This window comes from Melanerpes formicivorus, unplaced genomic scaffold, assembly GCF_026170545.1.
Source record: "Melanerpes formicivorus ecotype bairdi unplaced genomic scaffold, bMelFor1.0.p_v2 SCAF_1, whole genome shotgun sequence".
Classification (NCBI taxonomy): Eukaryota; Metazoa; Chordata; class Aves; order Piciformes; family Picidae; genus Melanerpes; species Melanerpes formicivorus.
In genome coordinates, this window is record NW_027142353.1 from 40,840,175 (window position 1) to 40,853,364 (window position 13,190).

A 13,190-nucleotide genomic window follows, 5' to 3' on the forward strand; every position below is an offset into this window, starting at 1 on the left:
AGACTTCTCTTCCTCCCTGCAGACACCTGCCTACACCATCAGGTCCCTTGATGTAAGCAGTTAATAACAATAATAGTGGTAGTAATAATAAAGTGTCTCTCCTGGTTAAGTTTCAGTTCCTAGATAAAGCTACTGGGCCTGCAAGTCCACGTGGGGTGGTGCAAAATAGGTTATGATCAAGAAAGTAGCATAGGATAAAGGCATAATGGTTAAGCATCCAAATCAGATAGCTCTCCTTATTACTTGAAAATCTGAACTGATTCTAGTTCACTTTGTCACAACTGTTCAATTTCCATAGCAAAAGCCTGCACAAATTGAAGTGTCAAATAAAGATATGACATTTCATTTGAGTTTGCGACACGGACTCAAGTGATTGGCCAAGCATTTACAGCCTGCTTGTATGTACGTACATCTGGTCAGGCACCTCCATATTTATCAGATCCATATTACCCTAAAACTGCTTTAAAAATTGCTGAGGGTTTTTTAGTCAAGAATAAAGAGTAAGGAAGTGAAATTACTTTTGAAGAAAATGTTCAAAGTTGCTTTCCCTGCAAATCCCTTTGATTTTGTGATCAGTTTAGAGTAATTTACTTATGTCTGCATCATCCCATTGTCCTTGCTTTAGGATACGGTATGCCAAACGCTACAAAAGTTCTCAACGTTTAGGACTACAAGATCGAGAGTAGCAATTCTTCACAATGCTGTTCCCACAGTAAAACCGCCTGCTTAAGCCATTTCCTGGGTTTGTAGTTCACTATTTCCTCCGCACTTTCCTTCTCTTTCACTTTGCAGGCTTATTTCTACTGGAAATTTTTTTTCAGAAGGGCACTCCCAAAAATCCCAGGCCAAGAAGTGTCTGTGGTTTCCCACTGCACAGTATTAAAGTCTCCTCCCCAAACTTCGGAAGTGAGATGTTTGTGTGGGCTGCTTTTTGCCAAAGACTTTTTTAATGTAGGGACATTTGAAATTACTGTTCTACATGTTTTGCTTTTAGTCAGTGTGTTCAAGCTACTTAGCAGCACTGCCCTACTTTCTGTGACTCCAATTATGACCAAAATTGTACACCATCAGCCAGTTTAAGGTATTTACTGCCTGATTTTCTGCTGGATGGTCTGTGCCTTCTGGTCAACTTTTATCTTCCTTTGCTCCTAAGTCTCAGCAGGTCATGAGTTCAGTATTTTCAAGAGGAAAACTCCCTGCTGATGCACCTGAAAGTTCTCTAGTTTCACCCTGAAAAAGGTCCTCCCCGTGTGTCTTAAAGAAAAGCACATGAAGTTGAGGCTTCTGAGTACTCAAATTCCATTCCCACACTTGTGCAGAAGCAGAGACCATGTCTGCCAAGGCTGAAGTCAAGCACGTTATTCCTACTTCAGACAGGACCAAAAGGAACACCAAACCTTTCTTTGAAAAGCATGTGAAGCATATTAGTTTCCAGTGGTTTACTGTTACAAATTAGACTCAAAGAATCTCCTCTGACCAATCCTGTCTGAAGAAAGACCATTTTTGTTGTTTTATAGGCCAAAAAACTTGCATTTTGGAATAGGACCAGACTTGGCCAAGTACCAAATATATGATACTTCACTCTTGTTCAGTCTTTATCAGAAATTGTAGTTTATACCACACCTTTCCTCTGCATAGCAGACATATAACATACAGCACAAACACACTTGTCATAGCATTCCTCCGTCCTGATAACTTGAGATCAGAGTATCAGAATGACTGCTGAAGCCAGTGTAAGCAGTGCTTTGAACACCTCTCACAAAAAGCACCCTGAACAATCCAGTGCAATGCCCACGGTTGTAGTGAGGCTGCTACAGTGCTGCTCTTAGCAGTCACAGGATCTGCTCATAGCTATTCATCTTTAACTAATCAGCTGCCTGCAGTCCCATGGAGGTTAAGAGAATTTGCTCTTCTACACGAAACATGCAGTGGTGCACAGGTGACTCAAAGCACACAGTTGATTTCTCACAGACACTGAATTAACTCCAGAGCAAAGCAAATGCCAGCTTTCTAGGTACATTTTGCATTCCACATTCCTTACGTGAAAATCTAATTTCCCCCTCCAACATGATAGAGAAATACAGAATAGTGTTTAGATAACTTTTTCATCTCTTTAGATAAAATATTAGTGTACTGCATGTGGATTCCTGTGGCCTTCCACAGAAGTAAAGTGGAAAGATTCATTTGCATGGGAATTCAAGCAACTGTAACACAGTCTTGCCCTACTGTCAGTTTCTGTGAAGTATTGAAATAAGCTTAGAGACCTCATTTTGCTCTTCTCCAGGGACAGAAGTTAGCAAATTCCTTGTCACCTTCAGGTGACAATTTTTAGCAGTAAGTTGACAATGCAGCAAGCAAAAAAGACCCCAACAAAACCCCAAACCAAAACAACCCCCCACAATAACCAACCAACAAACAAGAAAGTGCTTAGTCCCAAACACAAGGGCAGCCACGTAAGCTGCAATGTCCTATGCTACTGTGGCAGCACTTTTTTCAGTGAAGACCATTATCATACAGGTTTTCTTTTTCAGTTCAAAGAGGATGCACATATGTGTCAGTTACTGATCAGTACAATCTTAAACTATGGTCTCTTTCCAAAACCTCACTCCAAGTCTCTGGTATGGTTTGGTCACGTTCTTGCCAGCTCAAGATCTTCCTAGAAAGGAACTGAACGTATTAAACTGTTCTTTTGAAAGGATACAGGCAATAAAAGACAGGATCTGGTAGAGAGTTGGTGAAATATGTAGTGTAGCAGAACAAGGAGGGGGGTTGTTATGTTCCCCCCACCCCCACCAATTTTCCAGCAAAGAGGTGCCCTGGGAATTTGATCAGTGTCAGTAGTAAGGAGAGGCTAGGTGTTTTAGTTTACATTTGTTGGCAGCAAAGTCCAATTTTGAAAGACGATTTAAAATAAAAAATAGATAAAAATGAAGAAATAAATTCATTGTTGTAATAGAGGAATGAAAGTTAAATGTGTGTATACAAGCCTCTTCTCGCTATGTTGGATAAACACGTTAAGTAGCTTTTGAATGTGAAGTCAGGCTATTACATTCATCACTTCTCGCCAATGATCCGTCTCGTTTAGTTCCTCTTCCTCAGCCAAATTTTGGGCTTACTGGTGAATTTGATTAAATTGCCCCTTTTTTTCCTGCTTCTTCTTTTTTGTTTTGCTATGGGAATTAAACACACAGACAGAGAAGCATCTACACTGAGATGTTTTATTGATGCTTTCCAGGTATTCAGCCTTCCTGAGGAAGTTAATGAAACAGATTTTCTACTTCCAGAATCTGTACCTGATCTTTCTTCTAAACAAGAGATCTCTCTCTTTGTAAGGCTCTGTTTTTTTGGCCAAAGTGATTTGGTAAGCTTCAAGCTGCATTATAAAGATTACCATTGTATGAAGTGCATTTATTTAGGGTAAGTTTCATTGTTTGAACCCAAATATGACTCACATGACTCAGCTGCAACTCTAATGGTTGTAGTAGTCTCAAGTCCATATTCAGCTTTGTCAGCATGTGTCCCAAAGACTTGTTCATAATGAATGCAGTTTCTGTAATTGAGGAGGAAACTACTTTTCCTACCACCAGAGCACTTTTTAAAAGAAAACCCAAGCCTTCTAAACACCATAAAATCACACAGATCATGGCTAGCTGCTTTGTATTCCTTGAAAGCAGATGAGAACTGAAATTGAGTTGTTCTGCTCAGAGATCATCAGGTTATGTTACTCTTCACCATTTAAGAACAGAGCTCAGACTATTGTTCTTCCAGCGTTACCACAAAAAAAGCTTCTGGTTTTCTTCTGTCTCATCTTAATAATGTCAGACAGTCATTACAGATCAATGCCCTTTACAAATTTACCTTGGAGGGACAGACAAGGAGGTAGATCACTCGTTAGAGAACACATTGAAAAGAAAGCAGACTAGACAAAATAACATCAATGTTCTCTGCAGCAGTAAGTTGTCCTACCAAAGTTAGCCTGTTTAAGTTTAATTGGTAAGGAAAAACAGAGTGGGTATTTACTCACACAATTTTATGAGAGAAAAAAATGAAATGGCAGCAAGAAAAACACACCTTTTAGACAAACTGATATTACATCACATTAGTGGCCACAGAACTCTTTAAAAAAATAAACTTTGAGACATGAAAAAGAAATCACATTTCAGCATGCTCTAAATAGCTGAGCTGCTTCTCAAAGCATAAGCTTCAGCTATTGGCAAAGACAATGATATCTCACTTGTAAATTAAAAAGCATTTAGCAATAAGTTAATGCTAGCCTACGTGTAAGTGGGCTAAATACTAGGCAAAGATTTTTTTTCCCTTTTCACATTGAAGATGATACTACAGTTCATCACTCCTGTAGCTTATATATTGTGCAATGCCCCACTGCAGTTTGACAGCTACTCTGCGAAAGAGAACAAGAGTAAACACCTTTCTTTTAGGATAGTCACAAATGGTAAAGCCAGTAGTATTGGTTTGTCTGTTTAATTAGATGTTTGCTGTTTATCACACACAAGAACGGTAAGCAGAGTCCATGGATTCTTCTGAGCAATATGAAACCTCATGGTTCCATGCAAGAATACTGCCCCTCACTCTCTATTTTTCTCCTCTCCCCTCCTCTTAAGTGCTGCTTTACCCAGCTCAGGATATGTTCCCAACTGTCTTAATGCAATTTAAAAAACCTTAAGGGAGATAAAGTTTTACCTCAGGATTTCTACCTGAGAGAGCCTGGCTCCAAGCTTATGTTGGGTCAAGTACATCTTAGACCACAGCAAGCAGATGTTTTTCTTCTGAGGCACTAGAAGTTAGGCTAGTAGTAATAGTCGAATTGCCCAAAGCTAAAGGAACAAGTAACTCTCATTAACTTCCTGTTTAAACACATGGTCAGGAAAGAAATCTTATTTTCTCCTTTTTCTCCCCCTGTAATACATTACGTACAGCTTGCAGTAACAGATTCCTTAGGGACTCTTGCACTCCTGCACCTGTAGTCTTAACATATACTGTCCTGTTTTACTGTATATTTCCCTCAGCCTCACCAAAGTATTTAACTGGATCTCTCCACATTCAGATACACACACATCCTTTTTCATCTCAATAATTATGTTTATATTTCTTTTTTACTTTCCCAAGCTAGGCCAAGACAAGCTCATATTGTGTGACAAAGTTTTCATGTGCCTCTCTTCAGAGAGAGCTGCTGCAGCTGAACAAGACACTTGCAGCATGCTAGCTACGCTTGGATTCCATATGCAGTTGAGAGGAGAATGACCAGTTTTCTCATTTGTCTATTTTTCAGACATGTAGAAAAACCCACTGTCAGCATTTTGAGTGAAAAATAGGTGACATCTCCAGACCCTAGTAAAACCACTTACGCATGTTAACTTGTTGAAATAAACATCCCCACCTCAAGTGTCACAGTGGCCTGCAGTCTTCCTTGATCCATCCACAGGGCAAGAGTTACTGTTACAGAGTCAGTAATCATGCATTGTCTTCCAGAGGAAATACTAGTCGGGTACCCCTGCTTGTAACTTCATGATCTGCTGCTCCCAAATCACGTTCCAGCGCTTCCTCTGAATTACTTTTTGTTCTCCTGCCGTCAAGGCTAGTGGTAGCAGTATGGGGGCCAGAAGAACCATTTGCAGTTATTGTTGTATCACCATATGTGACAGTGAGGTCACCATCATTGAGAATAAAATCAGAATCCTCTTCTCTAAGCTGTTCTTGATTCTGGAAATAAAGAAAAAGAAAACAAAAATCTCTGTACAACGTACATCATCTGGTCTTTGCCAAGACAGTAATTGAACAGAAAAGTTTACCCCTGGGTTAATACAGAAGCAGTAAAGTTGCACCTTAAGTAATGTTAAAAATAAACTTGAACACAGCGGTTGCAAATCAGCTTACTGCTCCCTGTATAACTACTGCTACTGTGGAGAGATGAGGGGGAGCTGAATCTAAGAACTAGATTATGAAACTGGTAACTAGGGATTTAATAGCACTGGATGTTTACCAGAAAGTACAGGAGAGATGAGCAGTATACATGGGGCTTTGCATGACAATATTGAGGGCAGTTCAGAAAAAAGAACAGAGACCATGCACAATTAAGCCACTTCAGACACAAAGTCAGAATTGCATCTGCAGATAATTATGTGCAGTTATTAGTTCATTAGTAAAAAACTCATGCAAACTGGTAAGAACTCATTGAGCCCTAACTCTTCATATTCAAGGTTTCCTCAAGAACTTTTAGTTGCAGTTCAGAAGACTGTGGTTAGTTTTCAATCTCCCTGTCTTATTCTTACCTGGTACTAAATAGACAGTTACTTGACCTAGTTCTTAGCAATGTTCCTGAGCCATGAACTTATGAAAGTCTGGTACAAGGAAGTACTTGCTTCATAGTTTTGTAACTAGCTCTGACACATTCTCTTTTCAAAATCATTTAAGAAAGTGGCTCATGAAACCCTGTGAATTTATTTTGGCAAAGGTGGGAAATACATGGTCAGAGACTAGAAATTGCTGAAGTGTAACATAACAATTTCTCTACACAGCATAATGCAACAGTAAGCAATTGTACCATCTTTCACTCCTGTTTAACACAGTCTTGGTAAATGGCAAAGCATCTACATTAGACAGGAAATGGAGCTTCCTCGTATTTGAGGAAAATTCATCACTACTATAAGCCCCATTCTGTGAAACTGAAAGCAATTATTTCCCCATAGTGCTTAGCAAGAACTGAAATCTCAAGTGTGCATATTGCTGTTCTCCTCAGGAGGCTGGACACCCACCAATCAGGCTGCATTCTCAAAATACATTGTTTTCTTTTACTTCAGCAAAGGAAGGAGGGCACAGGCTGTGTGATACAGGATGTCTGTCAGCAGCCTGACCAGAGAGCCCTACCTATACTGCAGAACAGGAGTTGAGGGTACTGGAAATTTAAAATGCTGATTAACCTGTCCACAAAGAAAAATGTGTGGCCCAGTTAAGTAAAACTTCCTGAGAAAGCCTTTTGTCATGATTTCAAATGATAAATCAGCTGAAACAAAGCAGAAGTCTCTAGATGAGACAGAATATTTAAGTAGTGAAGACTGGAGAAGGCATCAGGAGTTTACCAAAAGCAATGAAAGAAATGATGCAGTTCAGCATCAGGAGCAAGACAAGCCCTACTTTGAATGTTAATTTCTCAGAACCTTTGTGGCATCCAAATTTATCATTGCTTATTAGAGACTGGGGTAATGTGATAGAGAGCACAGTTCTCAATGAGAAAATACAGTTTAGCGTGCTTGCTTTCTTTAATTGCAAAGAGAACACTGAACTACTGTCACTATCTTAAAAAGAAAAAGAAGCAGAAACTAAGAGTTCGGCTCCAGTTGGCAGAAACAGCCTTTACCAGCTTTCCATTGCAAAAAACCCATGGAGAAGTCTGAAGAACAAGACCAAAATGATTTAAAAAGGAACACAAATAATTTGCTATTTAAGAAAAAGTGTTATCCCTATACATTCTGCTTTTGAAGAAGAGACATTCAAATATGGATGAAAAGCGGAAATACCAGTAAGAAGCAGGCAGTCTATGACCATTGACTGGTTATGTTTTAAAGAAGTCTGAGAAGCTGTGTCACAAGTTGCCTTCAGTGGTGTTGGCCCTACAAGAATTGCCAAAGAAGGTGAGGCAGGGACAGAGTACCAGGAGATACTGTGATACCAGGGCCATATGTGAACAGCTGCAACAAGCTCTCAAAGCATGTCCTGTCTCCACAACACTTTTTAACAGGGAAACCTTATAGCCACCTATCAGGCAGGGGACTGAAAGCAGCTCTGCAGAGGATGTGAAGGTACTAGTGTATGAAATGCTGAACACAAAGCCAGCAATGTCCACTGGCAGCCTGGAAAGGCAGTCACATTCTAGGCTGCATCAATAGAAGTGTGGCGGCCAGCAGGTCACACGAGGCAATTCTGCCACTCTGGTGAGACCTCACCTGGAGGACTGTGCCCAGCTCTGGAGTCCTCAGCACAAGTCATGGACCTGTGGCCTTCTTCTGGACCTGCTCCAACAAAAATTAGAGGGCTGGAAACCCTCTCCTATGAAGAAAGGCTGAGAAAGTTGGAGTTGTTCAGCCTAGAGAAGAGAAATCTTCAGGAAAATCTTATTGCTGCCTTTCAATACTTAAAGGGAGCCCATAAGAAAGAGAGACAGCCTTTCTAGCAGGACCTGTTGCTACAAGAGGAACTGGTTTTAAACTAAAGAAGTTAGATTTAGACTAGATACAAGAAAGAAATTTCTTACAATGAGGGTGATGAAAACACTGGAACAGTTTAGGAAGGATGTTGACTTGCTGGAACGAGTCCAGAGAAGAGCAACAAAGTTGGTGAGGGGTTTGGAACACAAGCCCTATGAGGAGAGGCTGAAGGGGCTGGGGTTGCTCAGCCTGGAGAAGAGGAGACTCAGGGGTGACCTCTCTACAACTGCCTGAAGGGAGGTTGTAGACAGGCTGATGATGGTCTCTTCTCCCAGGCAGCCAGTACCAGAACAAGAGGACACAGTCTCAGGCTGCACCAGGGGAGGTTCAGGTTGGATGTTAGGAAGAAGTTCTATACAGAAAGAGTGATTGTGCTATGGAATGGGCTGCCCAGGGAGGTGGTGGAGTCGCCGTCATTGAAGGTGTTCAGGAGGAGACTTGATGGGGTGCTTGGTGCCATGGGTTAGCTGTTTGGGTGGGTTGGATTGGTTGATGGGTTGGACACGATGATCTTGAAGGTCTCTTCCAACCTGGTTTGGTTTATTCTAAAGGTTTATTCTAAAGGTTGCCTGGTAGTACAAGTCCCATTCCTGAAAACATTCAAGGTCATGTTGGATGAGACAGAGCTGCTTGAGCTAGTTAAAGATGTCCAAAACCCATGCAGTAAGCAAGGACTAGATGACCTTTGAAGATCACTTCCAACCCAAAACATTTTATGGGTGTACAATAAGAAACCAGTAAGAACACATACATTTGAGCTTCCCCAAAAAGCTGAAAAGTTCTTGGAAGCACAGTATTGAAATGCCACAGGTTTTATACTACATGGCAAGTCCTAACTCAGATTTTGCTGGTTTGTCCCTGACTATACTTACATGTATGTAAACATGACATGTTCCAGAGAAAACACTGAGCTTTCTCTCAACATAGTGAACAACTATTGCCTTGTACATGCCAAGTTCCACTTACTTATTTCACTCCTGAAAACACCACAAACAGCAGGCAATTTATTTCATATATTTCTCCAGAGAATATCCATGAACAATCCCATGTAGCATACAGATTTGCTATGTTTGCAAGCAAAGAGGATGGGTGAATATAGCTATTGTGCTTCATGCCGTATGAACAATTCGTTCAAGAGAGACAGGAAATGTGTCCAAGTAGATCCCTAGAGACTTGAAATTCTTCCAAGAATAACCCTAAACTGGCCTCTGCAATCCGCTGCAGTTCTGTAGGAAGAGTTTCAAGTCACTCAAAAAGCATAGGTCTGAACTACTTAAAGAAACAAGCCAGTATGGCTGAGTACCCAAAATCCTGCAAACGGTTTGAATTTGCTTTGACGCGTTGACCGTTACCATTGAAGGACTTCACAGCATTCTGTCGCATTTGTGGTAAAAATCTCTCATGCTCCTAAGAATGTGTCCTGGAGATGTGAAAACGGCTAAAGCTTATTTAGTTACTGCTTACAAAGCCAGTCTTTATTCTCTACTAAGGAAAAGCAAAGAGAAGCCATACAAAGTACACTACACATACCACGCGCCAGTAGCCACCACGTACACTGCTGGTGTTGAATACAACAGAGGCATCATGGATGACAAAACTTGCACCTTGCAATTTCAAAACAAAATTATCAAGCGGTTTGCATGCAAAATGTATTACAACTTAAATCTGATGCTCTGTTTCGAGCTTTTCTCCTCTCTCTCAGTTACGTTCAAATTCATCAAGGAAACTAAACAATTTTTGCTATGAACCACTAAGAAAGGGGACAAGGGAGACATAGCTAAACAGATTTCTCACCAATTTTGAAAGTTACCTCCTCCAAGCCCTACACAGACTGCAAATAAAGTTTCTTCACTGTGTTTGCATGTTTAGAAAAAATATTCCATTCCCTTTGCTTTCATAGCAAGCTGTCACGCTGGGTAAGGAGCAAGAACTAAGCACTTTCCAAGAAGATGGGTAGGAGAGTGTGTAGGGCAAAACATACCCTGAACAAAGAACCAAGCCAAAAAAACAAATCCCAGGAGTGCTTCATGGCAAAGAGCAAGTGATAACACAGATGCTTCTTCCAAACGGGATAAATAGTTGAAGAGATTACCAGAATTTTCAAAGGATGTGTCAAACAGGAAGAAAAAAGAAAACTACCTTAGTTTGAGATATATTGGAAAGCCCTGCAGTATGTGTGCACTGAAGGTAACACCAGGAGAGAAAAATAGGAGTGCACTTTTGAAAATGACCATTTCAAACACTAACTGCAACAACCTTACACGCTTTTAAAGTTCCAGCTTGGATTCTCTTTGGGTGGGAAATGCCTAATGGCAATCTTAAGCAGTGAGGGAACATCAGCAAGGAACAGCAATGACAGCTCTGGAAAAAAATCCACTGTACCTCACCCCTCTGTGCTGACTCAGAACCTAACATGTATACCATGCAAATTCAAGCTTACAGGACATGATCTCATAATTAAGAATAAGTTGTCGGTGGACTATGTAATAAGATTATCTGACTTTCAGACTTTTGTAGTATCTAAATTAAAAGATGTACTGCCACTCACATAAGTGAAAATTAATTCTAAATATGGTTGCAATAAAGCCAATATAGAATCAGTAAAGAAGTAATAAAAACAAATACACAAAAAGCAAAACACCCAAACAACATCTGAAAATAAATCACAAACAGATTGACTATAACCACATACTTGTATGCTTCCTTCTCTCTGTAGATGTCATAACTGCTCAGACAGGCACCTGAATTCTAGGATTTATTACTTTTTGAAACCCATTTTCCACCCGTGTCACAAACGGTTTATTAATTACAGACTTTCTGTTGGTTTAATTCAAAGTCTTCAGGCTTCAATTCTCTCAGATATACCATTCAGTCTTTCTGGGAAATACCTCACAAAAGCACAACTATTTCCAGCAGTTCCTACCTCCCCAAAGATATGGCTCTCAGTTGCTACACCTGCACTTTACAGGAAGGCAAAAAGATTCCACAGCTTTTTAGCCAGTAATAAAATGGTATAGTCAAGTGCTGTACCAAAACCAGTCATTCAGAAAAGCCGCTATATAGCGACTGTAGAGTTCAGACATCTTGAAAAGAAGCTAGAAAGAAAATCTCCAAATTTTATGACTCTACCACCTCCCTGGGCAGCCCATTCCAATGGACAATCACTCTGTCTGTATAGAATTTCTTCTTAAGCTCCAGCCTAAACCTCCCCTGGCGCAGCCTCAGACTGTGTCCTCTTGTTCTGGTGCTGGTTGCCTGGGACAAGAGACCAACTGCTGCCTGTCCACAACCTCCCTTCAGGTAGTTGTAGAGAGCAAGAAGGTCTGCCATGAGCCTCCTCTTCTCCAGGCTAAGCAACCCCAGCTCCCTCAGCCTCAGCCACAACACAGGGCTTGTGTTTCAAGCCCCTCACCAACTTTGTTGCCCTTCTCTGGACACATTCCAGCAAGTCAACATCCTTCCTAAACTGAGGGGCCCAGAACTGGACACAGCACTCGAGGTGTGGCCTAACCAGTGCAGTGTACAGGGGCAGAATGACCTCCCTGCTCCTGCTGGCAACATTGTTCTTCATACAGGCCAGGATGCCATTGGCCCTCTTGGCCCCCTGGGCATACTCCAGGCTCATGTTCAGCCTGCCATCGACCAGCACCCCCAGGTCCCTCTGTGTTTGGCAGCCCTCCAGCCACTCTGACCCCAGCCTGTAGCACTGCATGGGGTTGTTGTGGCCAATGAGCAGAACCTGGCACTTGGATGTGTTAAATCTCATGCCGTTGGATTCTGCCCATCTGTCCAGCTTGTTGAGCATGTTGAGATGGAGTTTCCTGTGATTGAGTTTACATCCATTACCATGGTGGCATTAACATCCCAAATGTATGTGTGAACCAGTCAGATTAAAGAATATGTTTCCACATGCAGGAATGATGAATAAAGAGGAAAAGAAAGAGCCCAACTGTTAGAGAAAACAAATGCCAAAGCTTGTGTGTTAATTCTGGCCTCAGTTACTGGATAATCAGTCTTGTAAGATCATACAGAGACACACAGGCAAAACACAAGTAGGCTAATTGGTACAATGGATGCCTTCCAGCCTCAATCTGTTTTAAGATCTCTAGCGGCATTGCACAGATATGAACAGAGCCGATTTCTGGCCTTACTAATAACTCCAAGTAGGCAGCAGATATTTCAGATTCCTTTGAAATTTTACTATCAGGTAAAGTAAGGTGCTAATGGTACGAGAAAGAAACGCAGGGAAGTATTTCAAAGTTGCAAGTGGAATTTTTAAGTCTAGGAAAAAATTAAAACAAATCTGGTTAAAGACTACTTAAACATAGCAGAGAGGTTCCCATTGCACAGAACCTGCTAATTTGAATATGTTATGGCCCTTGAGTATAAGGGCTATAGTTCTACAGGTTTGTTTACAAGAGGCCCATAGGAATTGGTAGATTTCAAAAGCACTGCAGGGATAGGAATTGCGCTTATCAGAATACTGCAAGAGTAATAGGAGAATAAATCATTAATTACGGCAATCCATGGATGCAAAGACAGTATAGTGATCTGCTAGACTAAGATAAGTAACTGATTAAGGGTTTCTGAAGCAAGATCTCAAATTTCACAGTGGAAACAATGAAGGGAAGCTCTACCGGATTTCTTTCCGGCATGGGTAAATGTGTCAGCATCTTCTCTGAAGGAGACCTCAATGTAACGTTAGAAGTAACGGGGAAAGAACCTCGTTCAAAAGTGTTGAGAAAGAACTGACTATATTGAAGCGATTCCCTCAGCTGGTTTATTGACCAGGCCGAATTTTTCAATATCCTTAGATGTTATTTTTTTTAATGTGGTATTTGAATAGTAAGACCAGCTCTGATTTCTACTGACAGAAGCTGTTGCCTCAAGGGAAAGTATCTTAAATCTTTTCTGCCTAGGACAGACCAGCAGTTTTTTGCGGTATGTATATGATACAAACCTTTTGCC

At 40.9% G+C, this 13,190-nt stretch overlaps 1 protein-coding gene across 2 annotated transcripts in view; it reads right to left on the reverse strand.

Annotated features, from left to right (window-relative positions):
* Positions 1 to 3,204: 3,204 nt before the first annotated feature.
* SLC9A7 (solute carrier family 9 member A7) overlaps positions 3,205 to 13,190 on the reverse strand; it is an 80,478-nt gene continuing 70,492 nt past the window's right edge. For both annotated transcript variants that reach the window (XM_068140974.1, XM_068140966.1), the window contains one exon: positions 3,205 to 5,721. In XM_068140974.1, coding sequence (XP_067997075.1) covers positions 5,473 to 5,721 — 249 coding nt within the window. In that variant the 3' untranslated portion in view covers positions 3,205 to 5,472. The remainder of the gene's footprint in view (positions 5,722 to 13,190) is intronic.